The sequence below is a fragment of the Leptodactylus fuscus genome, chromosome 7, assembly GCF_031893055.1.
Source record: "Leptodactylus fuscus isolate aLepFus1 chromosome 7, aLepFus1.hap2, whole genome shotgun sequence".
NCBI lineage: Eukaryota > Metazoa > Chordata > Amphibia > Anura > Leptodactylidae > Leptodactylus > Leptodactylus fuscus.
Genome location: NC_134271.1, coordinates 18,860,107 through 18,878,658, shown reverse-complemented (window position 1 = coordinate 18,878,658; position 18,552 = coordinate 18,860,107). Strand labels below are relative to the sequence as shown.

General features: G+C 45.2%; 1 protein-coding gene across 8 annotated transcripts in view; it reads right to left on the bottom strand.

Moving 5' to 3' along the window:
* Positions 1–18,552, bottom strand: part of NAV2 (neuron navigator 2) — a 262,355-nt gene that overhangs the window by 102,130 nt on the left and 141,673 nt on the right. The window contains exon 1 of one of the 8 annotated variants that reach the window (XM_075281266.1): positions 1,157–1,346. The exons of the other annotated variants lie outside the window; for them this stretch is intronic. Coding sequence (XP_075137367.1) covers positions 1,157–1,279 — 123 coding nt within the window. The 5' untranslated portion in view covers positions 1,280–1,346. Of the gene's footprint in view, positions 1–1,156; positions 1,347–18,552 lie in introns of those variants that run through there. 8 annotated transcript variants of the gene reach the window in all.

Sequence of the window (18,552 nt, the reverse complement as noted above, 5' to 3'; positions counted from 1 at the left end):
GAAATCCAACAAGAACTAGTTCAACAACTTCTGCTGGAAATCCCAGATTCTATATACGATACAGCGATAGCGTTACAGCTGCCCGGAACTGGGCGGTGAGACATGGGCATAATATCACGTCGCCACCTAAGAGGCCACAGCCTGATCACAATATAGGGGCAATGCCTATTTACATGTACATGATCAAAGGACCACAGAGAGAAACCCGTGGTGGCAAGGTCCGTCACACAAGAGCTTACACTCTAAAGGGGTCTAGATCAGTGATCTCGAGGGTCTAAAATCTAAAGTTCCACCTGGGTATACTGCACCTGACCCTAAAGATTCATTGAAGGCCACCACCTATATAGAAGGTCAGAGGTCTTCAAAAAAGAATATTGCACCTGTTCCTAAAGATGCAGAGGATTTACTGAAGACCTATAGTGACCACTATATACAGAAGGTCAGAGGTCGCCAGTGCGGGTCATCGCTTTGTCTGTTGAGGTCAAGGGATCCTTGATGTGAATGAAACCGATGACCGACCGTGAGGATACAGTGTAACATGTTGTATAACTGTATATATTACTTCTAGTCACGATATACGACGTCCATATATGTGACCCGACGGACAACACCACATACTGTATATAACCCTACCTGTGCGACAAAGTATACAAGTCAAATCTGCCCGGACCAGGACGCCGTACACACAGGCAATCATTCCAGTACATCCAGACTTCTTGCAATGAAGACCCCTCTAATGACCAGAATCCTAAAAATGCAATACCGGACCACGATCTGGGTCAGCAGCCATCCGTATAACCAAGGACCGGCACCAGTTCTCTGGTGATTGTAGCACTACAAGTCCCAGCAATCGCATTCCAGATCTGTCAAACGTGTCACCGCCTACATCGCAAACTGCCTGAATAATCCTATAGAAATCACAAAAGTCTTTCCCTGTGAACAGGACACGCGACAGCTCCGATATTCGTACGGCGAGCGATTACGTAATAAGGTGAGAATTAACCCCACAGTGACCACAGAGCCACTTACCCAAATCCCAACGCCACAGGGAGATACAAGAAGCTCCTAGCAGTGCGGGGCACAGAGCTGACAGTCTGAGGACAGGAGACCCAGCCCAGGATGAGACTGCTGCAGCCAGTGGATTAGAGCGTCTTACCAGTTTCATTGTGCTGTTGTTCTGCTCCCATCGCCAAAGCATCGCACTCCTGTCCCTGTCCTCAAAAGCACCTGCCACCGAGAGGCCGGGGGCCTGGACGTAGCTGCACCGCGTACCGGTCATTGTGCACAGTCTCCAGTCTCATCTTATGGCCATTAATGATCAGATCCCGGAGCCAAAAACTCCCTTTACCAACTCCACCAATGCAAATAGTGGAGCAGAAGCTCAGAGGTAACAGCAGCTGGGACAGGGGGGGAGTAAAGCACCCTCCCCTCCCCCGGCCATTCCTGGCTCAATGGGCCGTTCATCATTACAGAAGGGAATTACAATTAACTCCTAGAGGGATAAGTACATATCGTCTGCCCCCCACCTAAACGGATTTGTTGTCTTAGGAAGTATTCACACTTGCAGTTCTGTTCAGGTTTTTAATGCAGCTGAAATCAGGTGTGGAAGAGAAAGTATTCGGCTGTAGTCACATGTTGCGGATAAAATGCTGATTTTCCATGCAAAAAAAAAAAAGTATATTGTTATATGGTAGCATTCAGTCAGCAGGGGTGGAAAAAATGGCACTTTTTTTGGTGCATGGCGGTTTGTGCCCCCCAAAAAAACAAAACAAAAAGGCCCCAAAGATGTTCCACGTTGTCCAAGTTGCAACCTGCTAACCTCCTTTGAGGAAAGTGGGCGCAGATGTAGCGACAGGGGCACTTCGGCCCAACAGATTCACACCAGAAAAGTGACGCAATGTATAACTAACGTCTACCCTTTGTGCGGATTTAGGGAGCTTTCACACGGAGTAAACACGTGTGTATTTTTGCAAAACACGTGTAAAAATAAGACTCCCATTGACTTCAATGATATTTTTTACACATGTAAAAATACGCCTGTAAAATGTCACTGAAGTCAATGGGAGTCTTACTCTGTGTGAAGGCACCATTAGGGTGCATGCACACTACGTAACGCCGGGCGTGTATGAGAGCCGTACACGCCGGCGTTACAGCAGGGCTGCCGAGCACTTCCCATTCACTTCAATGGGAGCGCTCGTAAACGCCGCTGTTACGAGCGCTCCCATTGAAGTGAATGGGAAGTGTTCGGCAGTCTGCTGTAATGCCGGCGTGTACGGCTCTCATACACGCCCGGCGTTACGTAGTGTGCATGCACCCTTATACTGCAAACTTCACCAAGTTCAAAGAAAGGGGCAAAATCTGGGGCAAAAATCTGCATGTGGACTGTGGAAAATGAGTAGACCGGCGGCGCTACATGGCGTAAACGCTGAAGATTGTGTTTTATAGTCCCTGCAAAGTGGATGGGACTCTGGTGAATCCCAACCACACATTATACAAACAAACCCTGCAATGGAAAAGCTGCAATATCCAAACGTCGCAATTTTGGAAATCACAGCATGTCAATTATACCTACGGAAGCACCGGCGGTTTCCCTGTAGGTGTAGTGGAAGCAGAAAGTCCGCAGAGGAATGCTTTTTCCGGCAGCGCTTTTTTTGCTTAGCAATGTGCATTGAAGATCTATAGTAGGAGAATAATACTGTATATCATAACCAAAGAGACAACAAGAAGCCGGATACCCATAGGCAGTGATGTACCCCCTGTCCCTCCACTATACTGTCTGATTTCGGATGTTGGGGTACAGTAGAGACCCCAGATATTCCATCCATCAGACTATGGCCAGTACATGCCTGTCCTTTCAGCCTGAGACACAAAATGACTGCTACATTGTTAGGCTGGGATCACACGGTGCTAAAGTGAATTATACAACCTGCGCAGGGATGGAAGCAAAGTACCCCGGAAACCGATGACCCAACTGGGACAACTCCATGAACTACAACCCTCAGCATTGTCTGCTGATGTCTGCGCTGCCATAACTAGTGTTACATTGTATTTCTGGTTTATGTATTATTTATTATCTAGTGATACTATTAATAACAATAGTACATGTGGGAATAAACCTCTGTACAAGGAGGGTGAGAGTCGGGCCCTCAAATCTATTCAATGCGGGAGCCTCAGACGAAATCACTGGGCCCCTTTAAAGACATCCAGGATTTGAAGAGAAAAAAAAGGCTACTTTTGTCCCAAAACTGCCCCTCACCCTGATCCTGGTTGTGCCAGGTACTGCAGCTCAGATTTGTTGAAGTAATTGGAGCTAAGCTGCAATACCACACATGACCTGTAGACAGGAGTGGTGCTATTTTTGGAAAGAAGATGCTAGTCTAATTCTGGGTATCCTTTGACTACTTGCCCATTGGATAGATTACTCGGTCCACGTTATCTGACGCCCGATCGTTTCCTCAATAATGGACACAAATTCCAAGTTCTGATCTGTTCTCAGATAGAAGAGTTAATAGGTGATTTGGGGAAGGCCGGGGCGCTACTCCTGCCAGTGATAAGTCAGTGATGACACATTGCAGAGAAGCCTGTAGTAGTCAGTGGTGGCACAAAGGCCTGTGGGGAAAGACCAGCAGCTATTTGATGTCAGGCATGTTAGTGCTGGTGCAGCTCAGGGGTCAGCCGTACAATGGCCTGAACATGAGGGGGGGGGGGGGGGCAGCCAGGGGGAGGCTGGAAAGTAAGATGTATGGGATGAGGAGGGCTGGAGAGAGCGGCACAATACCCTGCTGACAAGCTCATGAATGACTGAATGCACTCCCCGAGACGCCTGGCACTCAGGAAAGGGCCGTTTACAAGACTTATGGCCGGGAACTCAAAGTTACTTCTCTTCCATTTATGCCACTTTTATTTACTCCTCAAATGAACAGGAACTGAGGAACTAAAGCAGCTCTGCAGGCCGGGAAATGGACCCAGAGTGCGGAGGGTGACGGGGCATAGGAAGGCAGAAAATGGGTTCAAAAGTGTCCCACAGGCCTCAGTATGGGGGCTCTGAGGTGACTGATCCTGCAGACATCAACCAAAAGACCCCAGTGAAAATGATATACATTATGTAGAAAGGCTTATCTGTCCCTCCAGACCTATCTGTTGGCGAACAACCATGACCAAGCATGCATGTGTTTCCTATTGGGAGGAGGGAATCATCTGTCTCCCTCCAGCCTCTTTGGGCTGTCTCTAGCCTCCTCTCTGCTCCCCAGATTCCTCTGTCGCCCTCAACACTCCCTAACCATCCAGACACCTCTGTCCCCCTCCAGACCTCCTTTGTTGCCCCCTGAGACCCCAGACTTCATCTGTCCCCCTCCAGATCCCAAACCTCTTTGTTCCCCTCTAGATGTCACTGTCCCCCTCCAGACCTTGGACGCCTCTGTCCCCCTCCAGACCCCAGACATCTCTGTCCCTCTCCAGACCTCCTTTGTCCCCTTCCAGTGCCCAGACATCTCTGCCCCCCCTCCAGACATCTCTGTCCCCCTCCAGACCCTAGGTATCTCTGTCCCCCTTCCAGAAGTCTCTGTCCCCTTCCAGACCCCAGAAATCTCTGTCCCCCTTCTAAACCCCAGAAATCTCCGTCCCCCTTCCACAAATCTCTGTCCCCCTCTAGACCCCAGACGTCTCTGTCCCCCTCCAGACCCCAGATCTCTCTGTCCCCCTCCAGATCCCAGACCTCTCTGTCCCCCTCCAGACCCCAGATCTCTCTGTCCCCCTCCAGACCCCAAAATCTCCATCCCCCTTCGACACATCTCTGTCCCCCTCCAGACCCCAGATCTCTCTGTCCCCCTCCAGACCCCAGATCTCTCAGTCCCCCTCCAGACCCCAGAAATCTCCATCCCCCTTCCACACATCTCTGTCCCCCTCAAGACCCCAAACATCTCTGTCCCCCTCCAGACTATCTAGTCTACATGATCATGGTGGTTTACGCTGTAATGTACTTGGTGTCTCCATACTTGACCATAACAATCTCTGAGGCTGTCAGTGAATGAGAACATGATTTATACCCAGAGACTGAAGATCCTTCCTGTGCAGTTTGTTCATGGAGATGCAGGACCTCTGTTATACTGTAACAAGCCCCTCTATGCCCACTACATAAGATCATGGACGAATGTTCCCACTCACTGACAGCAAGCAGATATCCTGAAAACAATGGGAAATTGATAAAATACAGTAAATTAGGTGAAAATTTTCATTATAGAACGATACTCCAAAATACACATGAACTGAATATTGTGCATCAATATCAAGCTAGGAAACAATATACAGCCCTGCCCCAAATCTTCATCTCCTTTGGCCGCAGAACATTGCGATTGAAATGCAAACAACTCCTTCTGACAACTCTGACAAAAGAGCCGACTGAGGTCATCCAAGACAGGCCACTTCCTCACCCCCTACCAGACATTTCAAGACATTCTTAAGCCTTCTCTTGTCTTGTTGCCCCTGGAGAATTATTTAAGCAGTCCCCCCCCCCCCCCCAGTGAGTACAGTGGGTGTATATATATAAACATATATATCCCTCTCTGCAGTCAATATATTGAACCTGAGCTGTGACAAGTGACAATAAAATAACACCCATCACAGCATGATCACAGAGCGATATACAACCGCTATATGGAGCAACACAAACAATCAGCAGCTACAAAGTGTATAACAGATTATTCCCAAGGGTAGGGACACATCCCATTTATTAAATTTTAGGCATCAAACAGATGGTAGCATTTATCCTGTACTGTACTGATCCTGAGTTACATCCTGTATTATACTCCAGAGCTGCACTCACTATTCTGCTGGTACAGTCACTGTGTACATGCATTACATTACTTATCCTGTACTGATCCTGAGTTACATCCTGTATTATACTCCAGAGCTGTGCTCACTATTCTGCAGGCACAGTCACTGTGTACAGTATTATACTCCAGAGCTGCGCTCACTATTCTGCTGGTACAGTCACTGTGTACATACATTACATTACTTATCCTGTACTGATCCTGAGTTACATCCTGTATTATACTCCAGAGCTGCGCTCACTATTCTTCTGGTACAGTCACTGTGTACATACATTACATTACTTATCCTGTATTATACTCCAGAGCTGCACTCACTATTCTGCTGGTGCAGTCACTGTGTACATACATTACATTACTTATCCTGTACTGATCCTGAGTTACATCCTGTATTATACTCCAGAGCTGCGCTCACTATTCTGCTGGTACAGTCACTGTGTACATACATTACATTACTTATCCTGTACTGATCCTGAGTTACATCCTGTATTATACTCCAGAGCTGCGCTCACTATTCTTCTGGTACAGTCACTGTGTACATACATTACATTACTTATCCTGTACTGATCCTGAGTTACATCCTGTATTATACTCCAGAGCTGCGCTCACTATTCTGCTGGTATAGTCACTGTGTACATACATTACATTACTTATCCTGTACTGATCCTGAGTTACATCCTGTATTATACTCCAGAGCTGCGCTCACTATTCTTCTGGTACAGTCACTGTGTACATACATTACATTACTTATCCTGTACTGATCCTGAGTTACATCCTGTATTATACTCCAGAGCTGCGCTCACTATTCTGCTGGTATAGTCACTGTGTACATACATTACATTACTTATCCTGTACTGATCCTGAGTTACATCCTGTATTATACTCCAGAGCTGCACTCACTATTCTGCTGGTACAGTCACTGTGTACATACATTACATTACTTATCCTGTACTGATCCTGAGTTACATCCTGTATTATACTCCAGAGCTGCACCCACTATTCTGCTGGTACAGTCACTGTGTACATACATTACATTACTTATCCTGTACTGATCCTGAGTTACATCCTGTATTATACTCCAGAGCTGCGCTCACTATTCTGCTGGTATAGTCACTGTGTACATACATTACATTACTTATCCTGTACTGATCCTGAGTTACATCCTGTATTATACTCCAGAGCTGGGCTCACTATTCTGCTGGTGCAGTCACTGTGTACATACATTACATTACTTATCCTGTACTGATCCTGAGTTACATCCTGTATTATACTCCAGAGCTGCACCCACTATTCTGCTGGTACAGTCACTGTGTACATACATTACATTACTTATCCTGTACTGATCCTGAGTTACATCCTGTATTATACTCCAGAGCTGCACCCACTATTCTGCTGGTACAGTCACTGTGTACATACATTACATTACTTATCCTGTATTATACTCCAGAGCTGCACTCACGATTCTGCTGGTGCAGTCATTGGGTACATACATTACATTACTTATCCTGTATTATACTCCAGAGCTGCACTCACGATTCTGCTGGTACAGTCACTGGGTACATACATTACATTACTTATCCTGTATTATACTCCAGAGCTGCACTCACTATTCTGCTATTCTGGTATTTTCACTAAAGCCTGACAGAAAGTAACTAATGCAAGTGTGAACAGCGCCTAAGCTTTGCTGGTCATTGGCCCTAAGCCAGTAGTTTATCAAACTAATGAGGGGATGGGGTCACGGCTGCACCCCCTGTACAAGTGTCACCTCGCTGTAATGTGCGTGAATGTGTTTGTGCTCAGATGAACCGGGATAATGGACAATATGTTGTAAGAGCCAAACGGCTGACAATGAATTAATAATCAGCAGTTGGTGATGCCGGGCGGCCATCTGCCTGAGCGAGCCAATTAGGAGGGGGAACACGAAGCTCCTAGGGCCCCCCATGAAAAATCTGTACCCGGCTACAATGAGTAAGGTTATAGTAGTGGAAGAGACATCCTATAGACCCCCTAAGGCTCCTGGGCCTTGGTGCACCCCCTACCCCAATCTGTGTTACCCTGTGGACCGCTGCAAAGTCACAACCTACAACATGAGGATTAGTAATAACTTGTGAATGGTCTCTAGTGGAAAGGACACGCTGGGGATTATTATTCTGGAGGACTCATTAAACCTTTATCAGTCCAGTGCACCGGCGGATTCTGTAAATTCAGCGGCTGGCAGATTTCAGGGGGTGCGCTTTATTTTATGAGTTTGCCAAGCTCCCTGGGGTCGGATGCCCCCTCTTGTGTGTACAGAGTCACAGGCATGTCCTGGCTTATCTCTCTGGGATCCCACATGACATCAGCAGTCCCGGTCCTGCCATTCTCCTCTATAGAAAGCGCTGCCATTATTTGCTTATCTCACTCCTCCCTGGGCCCGGCACACATAGAGCCTGGGCTTATATTCTTGCAGGATCCGGCTCTTCCTTCTTTGTGCTTTGCACAGCAGGAGCCTCTGAGAAGATATTATCGGCTACTGGGGACCTCAATGTTGCATCAGGACGCACAATGGACTCATAAAGGGGCCGAGATTTCTGATAAAACCAAGTAGTAAATGGATCTGCAGTGTGAGGAATGGTAAAAACTGGAGAAGGCCCAGAACATTAGCAAGGTTGTGTTCTCATCTATGTGGAGTCTCCGTTGCGGTGTCTGTCAAAAATCCTGCAAACCCGACATTTATGTCCATCAATTCCAGTTAAGATGACGGACCCCGTTATAGTTGTGTCCGCCATTTTAGTAGTCCCCTTTTCTGTTCCTCCAATGGACCAGAAGAACAGAATACCCGGCTCAGACGTGAATGTAGTGTAAGAAGCTTAAGCTGCCCATAAGACTGAGCCGAATTTGACCATTTTGCTGGGTCCGTATGAGTATTGGGATGGCTGAGGAGATTGGATCAGTACCCTCTCCTCATTGAAACTGAGCATGCATGTGTATTTGGAGGTTGGGGTAATAGAACAAACCCTTCCTTTTCCTAACATCTGTCATCGGGATACCCCTTAAAGAGGTTGTCCCACAAGTCATTTTCCTCTGAAATGCTAAATATACATGTTTTAAAGTAAATTAAAGTATAGAAAACCTGTTTCTTTATTTCTTGCTTCCATATTTTCCACTTGGCACTGGGTAAAATTGGTCTCCTTCCCCTTCTGGCAGCTGACAATCTAGTTCCCTGTATTGAAAGTCTTCTCAACTATACTGCCACCTACTGATCCTTCCTATCAAGCAATTTCTATTGGATCACTATGCAGAGACCTGGTTGTGGGGAGAGGTTGTGAGTCCATTGAAGGTAGATGTGCTTATTGATAGACACTTTGAACGCCAGGTAGGGCCATACTATGTGAGTACGTGATCACTAATCCCCACCTGAGGGCCCAAGAAAGTCTCAGTCAATGACTGGGACAGAACAATCTGGATTTCAATAGTTCAGAGCAGATTTCCCAGTGCATGGAGTAGAGAATAAGAGGAGTAAACACAAGACGCAAATTATCTAACCATGAAGGGGTTAACAGGAACTGTCTATTGTCTCTGCTTGTAAATCAGTAAGTACATAAGAGATAAGTCTCTGCTGCTTAGGGGAAGTAGATAAGACCTCACACATCACATTGTACAAGAACTCACTTGCAGACAAGATTCATTCTGCGTTTCGTTATTCACATTCGGTCGCCGATGCCTGGACATTATGGTGGTGGACATGTGAACGTGCGCGCTGTGCTCAGACCTCAATACAGGCCAAGCACATAAAATACTCTCCATGTAGAGCACTACAACTCCCAGCATGACGTAACCATAATATGATATTAGTATACTCTATGTATAGAACGCTACAATAACCATCATGACCTGACCACTGGACCTGACTACTGTATAAATAAAATGCTACAACCCTCAACTGGACCCAAGAATGGGACGTGCCCATAATACAAGTCTAATAAACCCTAAACAAGACCCGGCTACTGGGCAAGACCATAATACAATGTTTTAATGCATGGAAATACTAGATGATATTATAACCTATACATAGTATACTACAACTCCCAACATGGCCTGACCACTGGACATGACTATAATATAATTCTATTGAACTCTATACATAGTACACTACAACCCCCAACGTGGTCTAACACGTGGATACAGTATACATAGATCACAACTACACCCAACATGCTCTAAACAGTAGATACACCATACATAGTACACTACAACCCCCAACACGGTCTAACCAGTGGTTACAGTATACATAGTACACTGCAATCACCATGGTCTAACCAGTATACACCATACATAGTACACTACAACCCCCAACGTGGTCTAACCAGTGGTTACAGTATACATAGTACACTGCAACCACCATGGTCTAACCAGTATACACCATACATAGTACACTACAACCCCCAACGTGGGCTAACCAGTGGTTACAGTATACATAGTACACTGCAACCACCATGGTCTAACCAGTATACACCATACATAGTACACTACAACCCCCAACGTGGTCTAACCAGTGGATACACCATACATAGTACACTGCAACCCCCAAGATGGTCTAACCAGTGGATACACCATACATAGTACACTACAACCCCCAAGATGGTCTAACCAGTGGATACAGTATACAAAGAACATAACTACACCCACCATGGTCTAAACAGTAGATACACCATACATAGTACACTACAACCCCCACCATGGTCTAACCAGTGGATACACCATACATAATACACTACAACCCCAAATATGGTCTAACCAGTGGATACACCATACATAGTACACTACAACCCCCAACATGGTCTAACCAGTGGATACACCATACATAGTACACTGCAACCCCCAAGATGGTCTAACCAGTGGATACACCATACATAGTACACTACAACCCCAAATATGGTCTAACCAGTGGATACACCATACATAGTACACTACAACCCCCAACATGGTCTAACCAGTGGATACACCATACCTAGTACACTACAACCCCCAATGTGGTCTAACCAGTGGATACACCATACATAGTACACTACAACCCCAAATATGGTCTAACCAGTGGATACACCATACATAGTACACTACAACCCCAAATATGGTCTAACCAGTGGATACACCATACATAGTACACTACAACCCCAAATATGGTCTAACCATTGGATACACCATACATAGTACACTACAACCCCAAATATGGTCTAACCAGTGGATACACCATACATAGTACACTACAACCCCAAATATGGTCTAACCAGTGGATACACCATACATAGTACACTACAACCCCAAATATGGTCTAACCAGTGGATACACCATACATAGTACACTACAACCCCAAATATGGTCTAACCAGTGGATACACCATACATAGTACACTACAACCCCCAACGTGGTCTAACACGTGGATACAGTATACATAGATCACAACTACACCCAACATGCTCTAAACAGTAGATACACCATACATAGTACACTACAACCCCCAACACGGTCTAACCAGTGGTTACAGTATACATAGTACACTGCAATCACCATGGTCTAACCAGTATACACCATACATAGTACACTACAACCCCCAACGTGGTCTAACCAGTGGATACACCATACATAGTACACTACAACCCCAAATATGGTCTAACCAGTGGATACACCATACATAGTACACTACAACCCCCAACATGGTCTAACCAGTGGATACACCATACATAGTACACTACAACCCCCAACGTGGTCTAACCAGTGGATACACCATACCTAGTACACTACAACCCCCAATGTGGTCTAACCAGTGGATACACCATACATAGTACACTACAACCCCAAATATGGTCTAACCATTGGATACACCATACATAGTACACTACAACCCCAAATATGGTCTAACCAGTGGATACACCATACATAGTACACTACAACCCCAAATATGGTCTAACCAGTGGATACACCATACATAGTACACTACAACCCCAAATATGGTCTAACCATTGGATACACCATACATAGTACACTACAACCCCAAATATGGTCTAACCAGTGGATACACCATACATAGTACACTACAACCCCAAATATGGTCTAACCAGTGGATACACCATACATAGTACACTACAACCCCAAATATGGTCTAACCAGTGGATACACCATACATAGTACACTATAACCCCCAACATGGTCTAACCAGTGGATACACCATACATAGTACACTGCAACCCCCAACATGGTCTAACCAGTGGATACACCATACATAGTACACTGCAACCCCCAACATGGTCTAACCAGTGGATACACCATACATAGTACACTACAACCCCCAACGTGGTCTAACCAGTGGATACAGTATACAAAGAACATAACTACACCCACCATGGTCTAAACAGTAGATACACCATACATAGTACACTACAACCCCCACCATGGTCTAACCAGTGGATACACCATACATAGTACACTGCAACCCCCAAGATGGTCTAACCAGTGGATACACCATACATAGTACACTACAACCCCCAACATGGTCTAACCAGTGGATACACCATACATAGTACACTACAACCCCCAACATGGTCTAACCAGTGGATACACCATACATAGTACACTGCAACCCCCAACATGGTCTAACCAGTGGATACACCATACATAGTACACTACAACCCCAAATATGGTCTAACCAGTGGATACACCATACATAGTACACTACAACCCCCAACATGGTCTAACCATTAGATACACCATACATAGTACACTGCAACCCCAAATATGGTCTAACCAGTGGATACACCATACATAGTACACTGCAACCCCAAATATGGTCTAACCAGTGGATACACCATACATAGTACACTGCAACCCCCAACATGGTCTAACCAGTGGATACACCATACATAGTACACTGCAACCCCCAACATGGTCTAACCAGTGGATACACCATACATAGTACACTACAACCCCCAACGTGGTCTAACCAGTGGTTACAGTATACATAGTACACTGCAACCACCATGGTCTAACCAGTATACACCATACATAGTACACTACAACCCCCAACGTGGTCTAACCAGTGGTTACAGTATACATAGTACACTGCAACCACCATGGTCTAACCAGTATACACCATACATAGTACACTACAACCCCCAACGTGGTCTAACCAGTGGATACACCATACATAGTACACTGCAACCCCCAAGATGGTCTAACCAGTGGATACAGTATACAAAGAACATAACTACACCCACCATGGTCTAAACAGTAGATACACCATACATAGTACACTACAACCCCCACCATGGTCTAACCAGTGGATACACCATACATAGTACACTACAACCCCAAATATGGTCTAACCAGTGGATACACCATACATAGTACACTACAACCCCCAACATGGTCTAACCAGTGGATACACCATACATAGTACACTGCAACCCCCAAGATGGTCTAACCAGTGGATACACCATACATAGTACACTACAACCCCAAATATGGTCTAACCAGTGGATACACCATACATAGTACACTGCAACCCCCAAGATGGTCTAACCAGTGGATACACCATACATAGTACACTGCAACCCCCAACATGGTCTAACCAGTGGATACACCATACATAGTACACTGCAACCCCAAATATGGTCTAACCAGTGGATACACCATACATAGTACACTACAACCCCCAACATGGTCTAACCAGTGGATACACCATACATAGTACACTGCAACCCCCAACATGGTCTAACCAGTGGATACACCATACATAGTACACTACAACCCCCAACGTGGTCTAACCAGTGGATACACCATACCTAGTACACTACAACCCCCAATGTGGTCTAACCAGTGGATACACCATACATAGTACACTACAACCCCAAATATGGTCTAACCAGTGGATACACCATACATAGTACACTACAACCCCAAATATGGTCTAACCATTGGATACACCATACATAGTACACTACAACCCCAAATATGGTCTAACCAGTGGATACACCATACATAGTACACTACAACCCCAAATATGGTCTAACCAGTGGATACACCATACATAGTACACTACAACCCCAAATATGGTCTAACCATTGGATACACCATACATAGTACACTACAACCCCAAATATGGTCTAACCAGTGGATACACCATACATAGTACACTACAACCCCAAATATGGTCTAACCAGTGGATACACCATACATAGTACACTACAACCCCAAATATGGTCTAACCAGTGGATACACCATACATAGTACACTATAACCCCCAACATGGTCTAACCAGTGGATACACCATACATAGTACACTGCAACCCCCAAGATGGTCTAACCAGTGGATACACCATACATAGTACACTACAACCCCAAATATGGTCTAACCAGTGGATACACCATACATAGTACACTGCAACCCCCAAGATGGTCTAACCAGTGGATACACCATACATAGTACACTGCAACCCCCAACATGGTCTAACCAGTGGATACACCATACATAGTACACTGCAACCCCAAATATGGTCTAACCAGTGGATACACCATACATAGTACACTACAACCCCCAACATGGTCTAACCAGTGGATACACCATACATAGTACACTGCAACCCCCAACATGGTCTAACCAGTGGATACACCATACATAGTACACTACAACCCCCAACGTGGTCTAACCAGTGGATACACCATACCTAGTACACTACAACCCCCAATGTGGTCTAACCAGTGGATACACCATACATAGTACACTACAACCCCAAATATGGTCTAACCAGTGGATACACCATACATAGTACACTACAACCCCAAATATGGTCTAACCATTGGATACACCATACATAGTACACTACAACCCCAAATATGGTCTAACCAGTGGATACACCATACATAGTACACTACAACCCCAAATATGGTCTAACCAGTGGATACACCATACATAGTACACTACAACCCCAAATATGGTCTAACCATTGGATACACCATACATAGTACACTACAACCCCAAATATGGTCTAACCAGTGGATACACCATACATAGTACACTACAACCCCAAATATGGTCTAACCAGTGGATACACCATACATAGTACACTACAACCCCAAATATGGTCTAACCAGTGGATACACCATACATAGTACACTATAACCCCCAACATGGTCTAACCAGTGGATACACCATACATAGTACACTGCAACCCCCAACATGGTCTAACCAGTGGATACACCATACATAGTACACTGCAACCCCCAACATGGTCTAACCAGTGGATACACCATACATAGTACACTACAACCCCCAACGTGGTCTAACCAGTGGATACAGTATACAAAGAACATAACTACACCCACCATGGTCTAAACAGTAGATACACCATACATAGTACACTACAACCCCCAACATGGTCTAACCAGTGGATACACCATACATAGTACACTACAACCCCCAACATGGTCTAACCAGTGGATACACCATACATAGTACACTGCAACCCCCAACATGGTCTAACCAGTGGATACACCATACATAGTACACTGCAACCCCCAACATGGTCTAACCAGTGGATACACCATACATAGTACACTACAACCCCCAACGTGGTCTAACCAGTGGATACAGTATACAAAGAACATAACTACACCCACCATGGTCTAAACAGTAGATACACCATACAAAGTACACTACAACCCCCACCATGGTCTAACCAGTGGATACACCATACATAGTACACTGCAACTCCCAAGATGGTCTAACCAGTGGATACACCATACATAGTACACTACAACCCCCAACATGGTCTAACCAGTGGATACACCATACATAGTACACTACAACCCCCAACATGGTCTAACCAGTGGATACACCATACATAGTACACTACAACCCCCAACGTGGTCTAACCAGTGGATACACCATACATAGTACACTACAACCCCAAATATGGTCTAACCAGTGGATACACCATACATAGTACACTACAACCCCCAACATGGACTAACCATTGGATACACCATACATAGTACACTACAACCCCAAATATGGTCTAACCAGTGGATACACCATACATAGTACACTACAACCCCAAATATGGTCTAACCAGTGGATACACCATACATAGTACACTACAACCCCAAATATGGTCTAACCAGTGGATACACCATACATAGTACACTGCAACCCCCAACATGGTCTAACCAGTGGATAAACCATACATAGTACACTGCAACCCCCAACATGGTCTAACCAGTGGATACACCATACATAGTACACTGCAACCCCCAACATGGTCTAACCAGTGGATACACCATACATAGTACACTACAACCCCCAACGTGGTCTAACCAGTGGATACAGTATACAAAGAACATAACTACACCCACCATGGTCTAAACAGTAGATACACCATACATAGTACACTACAACCCCCACCATGGTCTAACCAGTGGATACACCATACATAGTACACTGCAACCCCCAAGATGGTCTAACCAGTGGATACACCATACATAGTACACTACAACCCCCAACATGGTCTAACCAGTGGATACACCATACATAGTACACTACAACCCCCAACATGGTCTAACCAGTGGATACACCATACATAGTACACTGCAACCCCCAACATGGTCTAACCAGTGGATACACCATACATAGTACACTGCAACCCCCAACATGGTCTAACCAGTGGATACACCATACATAGTACACTACAACCCCCAACGTGGTCTAACCAGTGGATACAGTATACAAAGAACATAACTACACCCACCATGGTCTAAACAGTAGATACACCATACATAGTACACTACAACCCCCACCATGGTCTAACCAGTGGATACACCATACATAGTACACTGCAACCCCCAAGATGGTCTAACCAGTGGATACACCATACATAGTACACTACAACCCCCAACATGGTCTAACCAGTGGATACACCATACATAGTACACTACAACCCCCAACGTGGTCTAACCAGTGGATACACCATACATAGTACACTACAACCCCAAATATGGTCTAACCAGTGGATACACCATACATAGTACACTACAACCCCCAACATGGTCTAACCATTGGATACACCATACATAGTACACTGCAACCCCAAATATGGTCTAACCAGTGGATACACCATACATAGTACACTGCAACCCCAAATATGGTCTAACCAGTGGATACACCATACATAGTACACTGCAACCCCCAACATGGTCTAACCAGTGGATACACCATACATAGTACACTGCAACCCCCAACATGGTCTAACCAGTGGATACACCATACATAGTACACTACAACCCCCAATGTGGTCTAACCAGTGGATACACCATACATAGTACACTGCAACCCCAAACATGGTCTAACCAGTGGATACACCATACATAGTACACTACAACCCCCAACGTGGTCTAACCAGTGGATACAGTATACAAAGAACATAACTACACCCACCATGGTCTAAACAGTAGATACACCATACATAGTACACTACAACCCCCACCATGGTCTAACCAGTGGATACACCATACATAGTACACTACAACCCCCAAGATGGTCTAACCAGTGGATACACCATACATAGTACACTACAACCCCCAACATGGTCTAACCAGTGGATACACCATACATAGTACACTGCAACCCCCAACATGGTCTAACCAGTGGATACACCATACATAGTACACTACAACCCCCAACGTGGTCTAACCAGTGGATACAGTATACAAAGAACATAACTACACCCACCATGGTCTAAACAGTAGATACACCATACATAGTACACTACAACCCCCACCATGGTCTAACCAGTGGATACACCATACATAGTACACTGCAACCCCCAAGATGGTCTAACCAGTGGATACACCATACATAGTACACTACAACCCCCAACATGGTCTAACCAGTGGATACACCATACATAGTACACTACAACCCCCAACATGGTCTAACCAGTGGATACACCATACATAGTACACTGCAACCCCCAACATGGTCTAACCAGTGGATACACCATACATAGTACACTGCAACCCCCAACATGGTCTAACCAGTGGATACACCATACATAGTACACTACAACCCCCAACGTGGTCTAACCAGTGGATACAGTATACAAAGAACATAACTACACCCACCATGGTCTAAACAGTGGATACACCATACATAGTACACTACAACCCCAAATATGGTCTAACCAGTGGATACACCATACATAGTACACTACAACCCCCAACATGGTCTAACCATTGGATACACCATACATAGTACACTGCAACCCCAAATATGGTCTAACCAGTGGATACACCATACATAGTACACTGCAACCCCAAATATGGTCTAACCAGTGGATACACCATACATAGTACACTGCAACCCCCAACATGGTCTAACCAGTGGATACACCATACATAGTACACTGCAACCCCCAACATGGTCTAACCAGTGGATACACCATACATAGTACACTACAACCCCCAATGTGGTCTAACCAGTGGATACACCATACATAGTACACTGCAACCCCAAACATGGTCTAACCAGTGGATACACCATACATAGTACACTGCAACCCCCAACATGGTCTAACCAGTGGATACACCATACATAGTACACTACAACCCCCAACGTGGTCTAACCAGTGGATACAGTATACAAAGAACATAACTACACCCACCATGGTCTAAACAGTAGATACACCATACATAGTACACT